At 37.6% G+C, this 13,591-nt stretch overlaps 1 protein-coding gene across 1 annotated transcript; it reads right to left on the minus strand.

Annotated features, from left to right (window-relative positions):
* Positions 1-359: 359 nt before the first annotated feature.
* LOC104957907 (desmoglein-2-like) lies at positions 360-8,821 on the minus strand. Its single transcript, XM_010785585.1, has 5 exons — positions 8,654-8,821; positions 3,822-3,947; positions 3,091-3,249; positions 2,801-2,942; positions 360-622 (listed from the first exon to the last, which is right to left on the minus strand). The coding sequence occupies exons 1-5, from the start codon at positions 8,693-8,695 to the stop codon at positions 375-377; spliced, it is 717 nt and encodes a 238-aa protein (XP_010783887.1). The 5' UTR covers positions 8,696-8,821; the 3' UTR covers positions 360-374.
* Between the last annotated feature and the right edge of the window lie 4,770 nt (positions 8,822-13,591).

Consider the following 13,591-nt stretch of genomic DNA (forward strand, 5'->3'; position numbering starts at 1 on the left):
GTTAAAATGTGCTAAATATATACACTGCAAAAAACAAAAAAAAAGAGGAGTAAAAGTAGCTCACGACTTGTTTTATTTTTTTAAAGTAGCTCTCATCCTAAAAAAGGTTGGAGACCCCTGTTATAGAACGATACATTTGACAATTTTAAGCTTGGCCTACCATTTTATTGGAGTGATAAGGAACAGGTGGGACTTGAAAAGGCCCACCTGTTCCGGTGCCCTTGAGCAAGGCACCGGACATCCCCCTTCCCCCCTCACTCCCATTGCTCCCCGGGCTCTGTACAATAGCTGCCCACTGCTCCTAGTACTAGACTCCTGGTACTAGGATGGGTTAAATGCAGGGGCCAAATCTCACTGTGTGTGATGTGTGACCATTAAAGAGGGTGATTCCCTCCGATTCTGATGGAGTTCGAATTGAAGTTCACTGCAATTGACATAATTGGATGCAATTCGTACTGTACCTCTCTGTCCAGGGCTTGGTTTTTGACAAAGACAGTCCCATCTTGAGAAATGTCGAACATCCCATGAGGTGGGCTTTGATCAAGGATAGTATAGGCGATCAGAGAGTTCTCATTCCCTGGCTCATCAGCATCAGTTGCCATTATTTTCATAACTGAAGTGCCTGTAAAAGAGGAAATAAGGAGGTAGAGCAGGTTGTCCAGAAATTGGAAGATCTGTTTTGCGCTTTGTATGGCAGAATATGTCTGGACAGTCCCCAAACTTGAAAATGAATTGCAGTTTTGTTGTATAAAATATATATTTATATCCAGTAGGCTATTTTCACCAATAGACAACAAATACATTATCCTTGAGACCTGAAGATTGTGTAAAGTATATTTTTACTCTAATATGTGTAGCTGACTTTGTTCACCTTTAAAGACAAGGGGCTCGAAAGACTTGTAATTTCAGCAGATCATCGAATCCCATCTTTAATTTATTTTGTATTTATTAAGGGAAAATGTACCAATATTTTAACACGAGCACTTTAGTTCATCATGTAAATGTGCCAAATACAGCCATAAATGCTTCATCTGCATTCCTTGGCAGATTATTGGCATTAAAAGAAGACATAAAATAGTACATAATCATGAGCACAATAACAGGACATAAGCACAGAAAAAACATGAGCACAATTAAAACACATGAGCACAGTTGAAGCACAATTAGGCACATAATAAAGCCAACACCTTTTCATGCGTTGCTCATTGTTTAGAGTTGGGTGAGAAATTTGAAATGTGAGAATGGGGTATGAATTGAGAGGCAACATCTACGACTGCATTGTAAAAAAAGTAGTCCTTTTAAAAGAACATTGTCAAATGATAGCCAATGGGTTCTGAGATTGCATTAAGGGCAATGCATGCTGCCTCTTATTCTTTGCAAACGGACTGCTTACTGCATACAACTGCATTAATATGCGGAATCTGTTTTTAGAGATTCATAATTTTTTTTTAAATGACAGTAGGCCTATAGTATTATTCTGATCGAAAGGTGGACAAGGCTGCTAATAAACACAGCTATGCTCTAACAATCACTGAAATGAATAAGACTAACAGATAGTAAACATCACTGTTAACAAGCTAACCCTGCAATCTATTAGACCCTCCAGAAAAACGCGATTCTGCGATCGCAGAATTGACCGCATAATCAGCAAAATGGCGCAGATTTTTAAAAGGCCGCATATTTATCAAAAGGCCGCATAATCCCCGCATTTTTCCACACAAAGTTGAGAAAAAAAAAAGTTAACTCGTCTTGACGTGACGTCATCAGCTCGCGCATCACAGAATGTAAACAATACTGTATAGAGTGAACGTGTGGAGCTCACACGATAGGGAAAACACCAAGATGAAAAAATCTAATCTGAGACTGCCAAGGCACACCATTTCTACTAAAGACCGGGCAAAAAGTGGGGGGAAACTATTCTGCACCCCGTGCAACTGTGTGTTGGAGCATAAGAGAAAATCGACGGTGACGACCCACTTTGATTCATTCAAACATTCGAAAATTCTTTCTGCTGCTGCGGACAAGAAAGCCAAACAACTCACGTTCACCAAGGCATCAACATCCACAACCCTTTCGAGGGCTACAAGAAACGAAGTGAGTAGCCTACATAGCCTACAAGATTGAAGCTGGTCAGATAACGAACGAGTAAATGAAAACAGAATGGGGCGGAGAAGTGTGTGTGTGTGTGTGTGTGGGGGGGGGTGTGTGTGTGTGTGTGGGGGGGGGTGTGTGTGTGTGTGTGTGTGAGATTAAAATAGCCCAATTGCTTTTACAATAAATAAACATTGAATGTGTTTAATTGAACAGTAAAGGGGTTTAACGTTAGTGGCAGGTTGTGTGTGAGAGAGAATAAATAAGACAGCCCAATATTTTTAAATCTTTTTTATTCTTTTTCCCGCATATTTAGCATATTTTTGCAACTTTCCGCATATTTCGCAACTTCCCGCAATTTCACCGCATAAAATCACATAAAACCCCCGCATGTTTAATCGCATAATCAAGGATTTTAGCCCGCATAATCAAGGAATTTAGCCCGCATAATCAAGGATTTTAGCCCGCATAATAAAGGAATTTAGCCCGCTTAATCAAGGATTTTTGGCTGCGTTTTTCTGGAGGGTCTAATCTATAACCGTTTATCATCAGAGGGTTGCTGATGGGGGAAACATGGATAGGTATCGATGTGAAATAAACCCTAACCCTTACCCCAATCCATTATTTAAGCAAACCATTAAAGATTGCATTGCCATCTCAAAACAGGATCGACATTTGTTAAAATTTACCAGAAAAGAAAATATCTTACCTAGAGGACTAATCTCAGTTACCTCCCCGACCTTCATGACTGCAAACACTGGTGGATTGTCGTTCTGGTCTTTTACTTTGAACCGTATGTCAACATTTTCCTCTGCAAGCCTGCCATCCTTGTACTTAGCAATACCTGACAGCTAAAACAGTAGATTCAAATGTTGCTGTCTTCATCAAATGTATTAGCAGTTTAATGTACACACATGAATAGCCTGTGACATTGATGTTTTGCATCTGACTGTAATATATTTTAATATCTGTGAAATGCACAGAAGAAGTATAACTCACATTGTAAGTGTCAATTAACTCCCTGTCCAGAACTTTGGTTACACGAATGTCTCCAGTTATATGGTCGACTACAAACACATTGAAGGGTTGTTGGTTTGCGCCAATGCCTTCTAGGGAGTATACAATATTTCCGCTGCCGTCATCAAAATCCGAATGAATCTGAAACACATGCAGAGCTGATTCAGTTAAACACACTAATTCACATTCACCATTCCACTGCACCAGAAGGAACAACAAAAACATTTTAACCAGGAAAAATAAAAATGTTTTAATATATCTTTCATGGTGATAAAAACAACCAAAAACTCAAAATCTTCATTTTATATACGTCTAAGAATGCTACTGTGTCTTCAAAATTGTCTGGCTTCTTGTGCTCTCTTTTAGAAAACTCCACCCTGCAGGTACAGGCTTGTCTGTGGTAATTAGTCTCCATTTTGTTGAGCATGCTGAAATGTTCCAGTAGCCCCCTCTGGTGACTTGTTTTTATTATATTTTTGCAGATCTTTTCATCTCAATGTCAGGTAAACACTCCTGAAACTTCTGGAAACCTCATTAAATGGTTATATTTATAAAAATATGATGCAAAAAATGCTATATATGATCACGTTAGCATTCCATCCATTCATAAGTATTTACACTTAATCCAAAATGATTGTATATTTGATATCCTAACCCTAGTCCTTGATTTGTAAAGCCTTTCAGAGAGTTTAAATTAAAGAGCAATGACTCACCTTGGCAACAGTTTCCTGAGTGTAGTCTTCATTTTCCATCAATTGCTTTGGCGGGGGAATCCATAATCTTTTCCTTCTTACCAAATTGTCTTCAGAGTTGGCCTTCACCACAGCAACAGTCTGCAGCTGTAAAGCAATAGATGAAGTCAAGAGTGTGAAAAATAAGGATGCAATCGTGTCAGATTGATTAGCACAGAGATGTTAAAAAACAATAATCATCCAGGATGCTTACAAAAAACCCAATGTACCTCAAGATCTGACTTCCTTTAAAACAGAAAAGATAATCTCTAGGACAGGAGAAGGTCTACTTTGTCACAGGATGCTGCTCTCTAAAAAATGTACTGAAAGAAGAATACACTCAAACTAGTTTCAACAACAGTTTCAAGATGGCCCCCACACTCCAGGACAATGGTGCCAAGCCAAATTCCTGCTAATAGTAAGAAATCAACCATCTACTGCTATACATACAATAAAAAAAATAAAATATTTTGCTTATAGAAAGCAATAAAAACAATCAGTGACTTTAGGCCTTATTGTGTATGCCAACACATTACTGCTACAGTACGTTTGTTGTGTACCACTTATCTTGTACCTGTGTTTGCTTTCACGTAACTCAAACTAAAATACGTCAGAAAGAAAGAGTCTCGAAGCAATAACGCAATTAGAAAAGCAAATGTGGCTTACCCCATGAATCTCATAACATGACAGCAATATGACAACCTCATGGTTGAAGATCTAGAAACCATCATTAACAACAGTCGGGTGGAGAACGATTGAATTTTGCTACAATTAATTTATGTTTTAATAAACACCAAATAGAAGCCACAGCTTATCCAGGACTAAATAAACGAATTGAGTTAAGGTTCTTTCTTGAAGTTCCTGTGAAACAAGTGCCTGAAAATGATAATAATATTATACCTTTATTGTATTATATTTTTATTCTAGACTGTCTTGATAACTTGATATAAATGTTAACTTATTCCGTTTATTTTATCCTGTTCTTTCTTCTATGCTTTTTGGAGCCATCTAGTGGTCACACATCCAATTTACCACCAGGTGAATTTATTAGCTTTTTGTTCAGGTGCTTTCGTTATTTTATTATTATGAATAGTTAATTAAGTTATTATTTATCCATTTCACCTAAACTGGTCAATAATCTTGTTATTGTGAAATATCACTATTTATTTCACATTGATTGGCTTTTAAAGAGAAAACACACCCTAGAAATTAGGGCTACGGATTTACATCCATTATCTCAATTTTCAATGAAACATCCGTTCGACTAACACAGGTGTTTCCAGTTATTCTGGTGGATTAGGGCCCACCTTGTTTGAACTTGGTGGAGCTATGCACCATCAGCCTTGACATTTTGAAGTGGTGTCATGTTCAAAGAAAAACAAAACAAACAGTAAATAGACAGTAGGGTGTCAGTTGTCCAGAGTCTATACATGCACAGACAGTCCTGAGATGAGGTCTGAACTTTGGCACCCTATTCATGTATCAAAAGAGGAATTGCATTAACTTTCGGTGAATTGTTCAGGGTGTAGCCTGCTGACTGTTGCCTGTAGTGGGGCACCTAGGTTAAACTAATTGCATTTTGCAATAAAAGAAACACATTTGGCACTGATACAGGTTTAAATGTAATGCAACAATATATCTCAGGGTTAAACAGGGCTGAATATGGAAATCTGATTTTATGACTTGCCAGGTAGAATATTTGTTTTAGGTTTTAAACTCCCGTTGGCTGTGGAATTGTGTTTGCAGGGCAGGTTCCCTGATCCTGGGGAAAGTTTGTTGGCAAAATAAAAATATGTCAAATATTTCATTTGCAGAGCGATAAAAACATATCCAGTTGGAATGTCATGCTACTTCAGCTAGGTCCATTATTGTATTATCACTAGTAACACCTGTGACCTACCACTTCTTGTTTTAACACAATATATAACACACTTATCAATACAACAAGGACCCATTCTAGGACTGAATGCTATGTTCAGGCTCCAGCTAACTAGCCAACTCTATACCATGGCTCACAAGAAAATAGGAAAAGACAAGGAAAGTTCCACCTTATCACCAAACAGCAAGAGAAACTGACATTCCAACTTGATAACAAGACACCCCGATAAATCATGAGGTAATGAGGTCTGTGATATCTTATTTTTGATCAAAATCTCTCTTTGCATTTTACACATTTGTTTCAAATGAAAGCCTGGTTTTCAGCCAAGAACAAAAACCTTAAGAAAACAGATCCCTCTTGCAGTGATACCACCCTAACCTGCTCTCCTCCGTTGCTAAAGAAAATAAGTAAACAAAGGAAACCGCACTTGATCAAGAATCATGCAGCATGAGAAACAACCGTTTTTTATGGTATAGAGAGCAAACACAGGCGGACAACCCCAGGCAGCTGATTAAAGGCTTTAGATTAGTTCAAAATCATTGAACCACTAGCAGAAGCTATCCATCAATTAATACACCTAAAAGGAATTAAAACAGAACATATACAAGATCAACATCTATGCAGACAACATTGTACTTTTCACTTCAAATGGTTAACGTTTTTGCCAATACTCTGTCAAAGATATCATTGTTGTGGGAAGAAGTCACTTGTATGTATTACAACTAGGAAGCTGACAGTGTTTTTTCCACGGGACACAGCATGAAGTTGGATACTATGAGAAAAATATCCAACTGTCACTGTGTGTCAAGAGGAGACATTGACGCACCCAGCCACTCCCTGGGGATTAACATGAGCCTCGCCTGTTCGGTCATGAATAGGCCAAACAAGACAACACAACAGGTGTGATGAATATAGGGCTCAGATGACTCACCAGGTACATTTATGAAAAACTGCTGAGCACATACAACGTAATTATTCATCTAGGAAAATACCTCTAGGGACACTCCTATCCTTTCCTCAATTGAATACGTATTTAGTAATGCAAATGTGATTGAAGATGGTTTTGAACAAGCCCTCACTTGATCGACCTTTAATACAATGCCTCGCAAAAGTGTTCACATCCCTTGGCATATTTATTGAATTAAAATGACATGTAATCAAAATCATTAAAAAAATTAAAACAAATCAATAAATCAAAAATACTCCTGAGCTAGTAAGTGTCACAGCAGAAATCTGAGTATCTGTCCATAGAACCAATTTATGCCATACACTCCACACAGCTTAGCTTTATGGAAAAGTCACCCAAAAAAAAGACATTGATAAGAAAGAAATATGAAAACACTTTTGGATTTGGCTAAAAGGCATGTGAAAAAAAGGTACTTTAATATATATAAGGCTGAAATGTTACTTTTTGTCCATCAAGGAAAACTCTTTTTGTAGCGCAAACACAACAACTCTCATCACCATGACAACACTATCCCTACAGCAAAGCATGGTGGTGGCAGCATCATGTTGTGGGGATGTTTTTCATGGGATGGGACTGGGAAACTGGCCCGAATTGAATGGTGCTAAATACAAGGACAATTCCAGAGAAAAATGTGTCTGCCAGAGATTTGAGGCTAGGACGGAGTTCACCTTCAGCAGGAAAGATGAATCTTACCGCTAAAGCAACACTTGAGTGGTTTAAGGGGGAATTATTTAAGTGTCTCGGAACTGCCTAGTCCAGGGTCTTATAATAATAATAATTATTAAAACAGAAAAACACCCTCAAGACATAATAATAATAATAATTATAATAGATTACATTTGTATAGCGCCTTTCAAGGGACCCAACGCCGCCTAACTTTTACTATTGTATGAGCCATTTCGCCCCCTTTGCCACAAATAATGTTTGATAACAAAGCTTATAAAGTTATATCTATATTTGTACATTTACAAAAGCTACATATTGTTGCATGTATTAAAGAATGACAGTAAAGCAAACTGTTGTTTATTGTTACTTATAGAATCTGTACCGTATAACAGCGCTGTATGTTTGATATAGTTTATATTAAACTCATCACAGAGTATGCTGCAGCTGAATTGTTGCCATTTTAATGGCCCAGTTCTTTATGGTCTTTAGAGACGTCAACTTATTTCTGAACAATTTCGCTTTTTACTTTTTGAAGTCCGAAAATAGATGCTCTGATATTGTAATTCACGATATTTCTTTCCATGCCTTAATATCTCCTGAGCAGCCAAAAAAAAAGCAGTAGTGGTTGAGTTTCAAGACTTGATATATTGAAAGATTTTTGCTCTGCTCAGCTTTCTGGCTAAGCTCCGAAAACGATCTTATTCATTATTTTTGGGGATTTATCCATGATCATTTTACTGACATCGGGTGACGGTTACTCAGGATAAAAATCGCAGTGGGTAGACTTAGTAAGATGTGACACGCAGCCTATTTCAGTTGGCGAGTTTCTGAAACAGTTTTTGTTATTTCAGTAGTAGGCCTATCACCTCAAACTATAATAATAGGTGTTACATTAGAAAGACTGTCCACTGTACAACAGGAGGTACATTTAAATAGGCAATATTTATGTCAATAGTTATCAAGGCTAAAGGGAGCCACTGCAGAGGGGCAAAAGAGCAGCAAAAGCGGTTTAAAGCGGTTGGCATGTTTAGTGTAAAATAAACAAGTACGAAAAAATTACTTTTCCTCGACCATGTTTCTGTTTGACACCGCCATGGCAGCAGGTAGGTCTAAATAAGAAGTAGCTGATAAGACTAAGTAAACAAGTCATTCTTTCATCAGCGTAGTATTATTTGGTTTACTGGGTTTGAATCTTTTTGACACAAGGCAGCATTCACAACAAACTTGACATTTTTTGAAACAAAGTTCAGTTAACAATAGAAAACATAGAAAAAGACATAACTCCTTCTGTAGCCTACTCACTGTCAAAAGTAGCAAAAAGACGTGCGAGGAAATCCCGATCATGACTAGAGAAAGTCCCAGTGCTAAGTGAAACAAGCTTTACGAGTCCCAGACAGAATGTGAGCTGATGGAGGCTAAGAGGAGGCTTATGAAAGAGGATTGCTCCCCCACACAAACACACCCTCAAGACATGAATACAATGGTGTGTATGTGGGTGCTACGCAACTTGCAGTCACTGAAAAACAAATGGTGGAATTTACTTGGAAGCTACAAAGTGCTTGTAGGTGTACACTTATCGTAAAATAAGCATATTGACAAGCTAAAAAAAAAACTAGTCTTGACTGGTCTGTACCAGATAAAATGTCTTTTATACATATTAGCACTATGCCAGCTAGCAAGCTATCAGAATCAGAATCAGAATACCTTTAGTAGTCCCACAGAGGGGAAATTTGCATCGTTACAGCAGGAAAGAGCCACAGACAGCTTAATGTTACCTATGTTAAGAAAAAAGTACTAAGTTATGATATAATAGAAAAAATATAATATAAACAAATACAAGTAAAAGAAAAAATACTTTCCAAAATACAAATCCTGTAACAGTTCTTCGAATTTATCAGCCAGGTATATATTACACAGTTATTAATGGCTTATATTTATATAATGTAATGTATATATTGCACATATAGCACATATTGCACATAGTATGATTGTATTTAACTGCAGCAAGTTACACAATTTACAAGATACAAAATGCAAAACAAAACACTATGAGTGTGTATTGCCTCTGGACTACCTGTTATTGCAATGTATAGAAATGTTATGTTGAATTTTGAGAAACATCTATTAGGCCTGAAGTAATACAATCATTGGCTTTAAGTGCGGCACCAATTGTATCGCAATATAGAGAAGAATGCAAACCCTGAATGAAGAAAATCATACCATCAGAAGGAAAGAGAGAGGCAGGAAAGAGGAAACCAATGTATACACTTAGTGAGAGAGGAACGTGAAGTATGACAAAGGATGAAAAGGATGCTTATGTTGGCCAGGTTCCTGGGACAGCATCATTGGGATGGGCAGATCATTTGCATATTGCAAGAATCACAAGCTCTGAACAGGTGATCATTACAGATTGAGCCGTCTGTTTGTATGCTCAAGAGTTTTGACAGTGATGAACAGTCCTCCCCCAAAACAGAAAGTGAAAACTAGTATGTATCTTTAACCAACTGACCTTTTGTAGTTAAAAGTCTTTATCCACCCCTTTGTTCAAATTTTTTCCCAAGTTCGAAAAACATTTTGATGCATTATTTTCTGATAAAATCGAAAGGATAACCAGATATATTTGTCGTTGATTTTTATTTAGAAAATACAGTTCAACTGTTGTATATCACAAAGGGAAGCAAAGTACAATCATTTGTATCAAAAAACCTTTGTACTTTAAATTCATCCTTGACATGGTGGACATATTTTCCAAAGGGCTCATTTATTATCTGCTTGTAGTTAATTTGTAATAAATGCTGGAGCCTGCATATCAACAACGTTTCCATCCGAACGCTCTGGGCTGAAAAAGGAGCTTCACCATGTCTTCACCATGAGCCAGAGTCTTTTGGAGGGTCCCTGTGCTGAGGAGGACGTCATGGCTTGTTCCTATGCATAAGACGCTGTGTCCCTATGGCTACAAGGACTTGTATATGGACTGACAGATAACAGGTTTGTAACAGGTCCTCCTGCATTTACCTCTGTTAATTGATCAGTGACTCATCTATATTTTTCAAATAGACAGGGACAAGATACAGCCTGTATTTAAACGATGTTTTTTTAACAACAGATATCAATCAGAGGATATGGCAGATTACAAGATTTCACATGTTGTTCAATCATGTCCTTGCAAGCCTCCAAAGTATCTGGAGTGCTTTCTGGAGACACAATTAACATTCTTCCCAACGTTGCAAGAGTAGAAAAAGGTAGAATCGGTATATAACATAACTACCATGTCAATCCCAAAATATGCACTGATGCTGTCACACCCAGGGAACTGACAGTGAAACTTGAAAACATTCAGTCCAAAATACGTGAAACAAAAATGCTGGAATTAGCAAATATTTTTACCAGTAGTCCCACATACAAGTCACAAAATATAAGTTTAAATAAATACACATTACACTAGTGTAAACGACAACATTCATTGTACTACAGTTTAAGATTGAATGCAAAGTGAAATTTTAGCTTTACGCCAGTTTGATGCAAATAAAGTAAACATAAACATTGCTGTGGTTAAAGCAACAATGTTGCTATATGTACAGCAGAGAGGGTTGGTTCGTATACATACATTTATTCTGCTTTGTACGTTGTGGAAAACGCAGATACATGACAATACCTCTCTAGCTTACACTACAGCGGCATACCAGGAATTTGAACGGGAAGAAAATGTATTTCCATGAAAATCTGTTTCCTGTCAACCCTGCGTTGTCACCTAATGCCTCTCCTATTTTTGTAATTGTGTCGAAAGTTAGGTGGAGACAGCTTGACAGCAGGGTGTGGTCATTTCAGGTTTCAATAAACTGTTGTGGATTAAGTAGTAGATTGTTGTATTTCCATGTTATGCTTCTTTCTACTATTCCAAAATTGTCCAATATTGTAATTTTTTTCATCACACCATTAAGTTAAAGCTTTACTTACGAGTTCATTTGTCTTCTTTAAATTATGTATCTATAATCTAAACCGGCAAACATATTTTTATATATTATTATACAGTACATTGGCCATATGTTATATTGAGAGTGAGCAATTAAGTCTCAGATGAGCTATAACAGAGCAAGACTAGCTGACTTGTGCTGAACTTAATGTCTGAATGAATAATTCAAAAAAATAAAATCTGAAGTTTTAGAGGCCAAAAGATTGATATGTTTGATTAGTATGGATAACAGTGTTGATTATTACCTGGGAGCAAAACAGGCTTATGTTTCTTGCCTTTTTCTTTTTCAGGAGAAACCCTGAGCCTCTACGGACAAAGCTTTGGGGCTGTGCCGGTTAACAGGAAGAAAAAGAGGTTCAAAAGCAATCCCCAAAGCAAAGGCCCACCCTCAGACATATAAAGGCTGTTCCTCTTCCACTGAGGATGCTGGGATATCTACAGTAGCCAGCATTAACATCAACTCTGAAGCTGAATAGAGGAAGATACTGAAAGAGGAAGTATCAGGAAACAAAGAGATCCAGCAAGAGGGTTAGAAAGAGACTCAGTTAGACCTCATCTGATGACAACACCTCCTCGTCAGTCAGCACTGCCACACTGTTAGTTGAGACAGGAACAATTAACAATATCAAAATGTATCAATTTATTTATACCGATAAATCCCTTTTATCAAATTATATTTTAAATTCATAAAGGAAATGAAAGATCTGAACAAGTATAATAAGCGTATTTGTGTTGTGTCTGCAGCTGATTTCAAGGCCAAGTACATTCTTTACCACACAGAAGACAATTTGCCTGTTAAGATACTACACACACACCAGTGGCGGCCGGCCCATAGGGGCGCCGCCCCACCTCTTCCTACATTCTAGATAATATTTGTATACATTTCTTTTAATGAAAAAGGTACATATTATATAGTTGGTGTCAGTTAAAAGTATAATCTACAATAAAATATCGATAAAAATTGATAACCCTGTTTTACGATTTCTAAAGTTACCTATAATTCACGTGTTTCCTGTTTGGGGCGCAGAAATCTTTGCCCATAGACTCTCGTTATAAGTGGTGCATGGTGGTCCTTAGACAGCTCTTTAGTCTTGCCCATGGTCGAGAGGTTAGAATCTGATTTATTGATTCTGTTGGCCGGTGTCTTTTATACAGGTATATATATATATATATATAATATACGTTGATATTAGGAGAAATTGACTTATGTAACCGGTCTGTGGGAGCCAGAATTATTGTTGGTTGCAAGGGGATCAAATACTTATTTCCCAAAGAGTAATGCAAATCAATTCTTATCCTTTATATAATGTCAATTTCTGGATTTTTTTTTTATATTCTTAGTCTCACTGTTAAAATAAACCTACCATTAAAATGATAGACTGTTCATATCTTTGGCAGTGGGCAAACTTACTAAATCTGCAAGGGATCAAATACTTATTTCCTCCACTATGTACATAAAAAGCTCCATGATGACTTTCTCTTTTCTTTTATATACGAAGGAACTGGTAGGGAAAAAGATGATGATCCCAATTGAGGTAGTGCTGCTGCTTAAACTCCAGCCAGCAGCAGGAGAGACCAGTGCAGCGATCACCCTGCTGGACTGGTATAACCTTGGCTCAAAGCTCATTCTCTCATTATTTGCGTGGCTGTGTGTATGGTAGGGACCATACACAGGAGTGTTTCCTGCATGGGAGTTACAGGGCTGAACCCATGACTTTATGGCAGATTGGTAGTGTGCTGTTTGGGATTCACATTACTATGTCAACAGCAGCTCTGATATCAGTGTTGACACTGTCCTTAGAAAAGGTCCTATTGTGAGTAAAACACTTAGCAGTGGTGATGCTGAATCAAGCACAAACATTAATTATAGGGTGTCAAAGGAGCAAGGCCAAATGCCATTATGTCGCCAATCCCAGATAATTATCTTATATTGTAACACAAAAACATGTTTCAATCTTTCCCATCCACCACGTGCGTGGTTACACAGGAGGGGACGCTACATAGTTTGTTAGACAGTTAGCTTACGTAAACTGTGGAGTCTATTTTTATATAACATTACAAGAGGGATTGTTATTATTACATTATATGCTTATTGTCTGTCTCTCTGAAGAACCAGCACCTTACCGTGGTAGAGAGGTTTGTGTGCCCTGATGAACCTGGGGGCTGTGTTGTCTGGAACCTTGTGTTCCTGGTAGGGTCTCCCATGGCAAATTGGTCTCAGGCAAGGGGCCAGACTAAGATTGGTTCACAAGACCTCATGAAAGACG

The sequence above is a fragment of the Notothenia coriiceps genome, unplaced genomic scaffold, assembly GCF_000735185.1.
Source record: "Notothenia coriiceps isolate Sejong01 unplaced genomic scaffold, NC01 NC01_scaffold00027989, whole genome shotgun sequence".
Taxonomy (NCBI): Eukaryota; Metazoa; Chordata; class Actinopteri; order Perciformes; family Nototheniidae; genus Notothenia; species Notothenia coriiceps.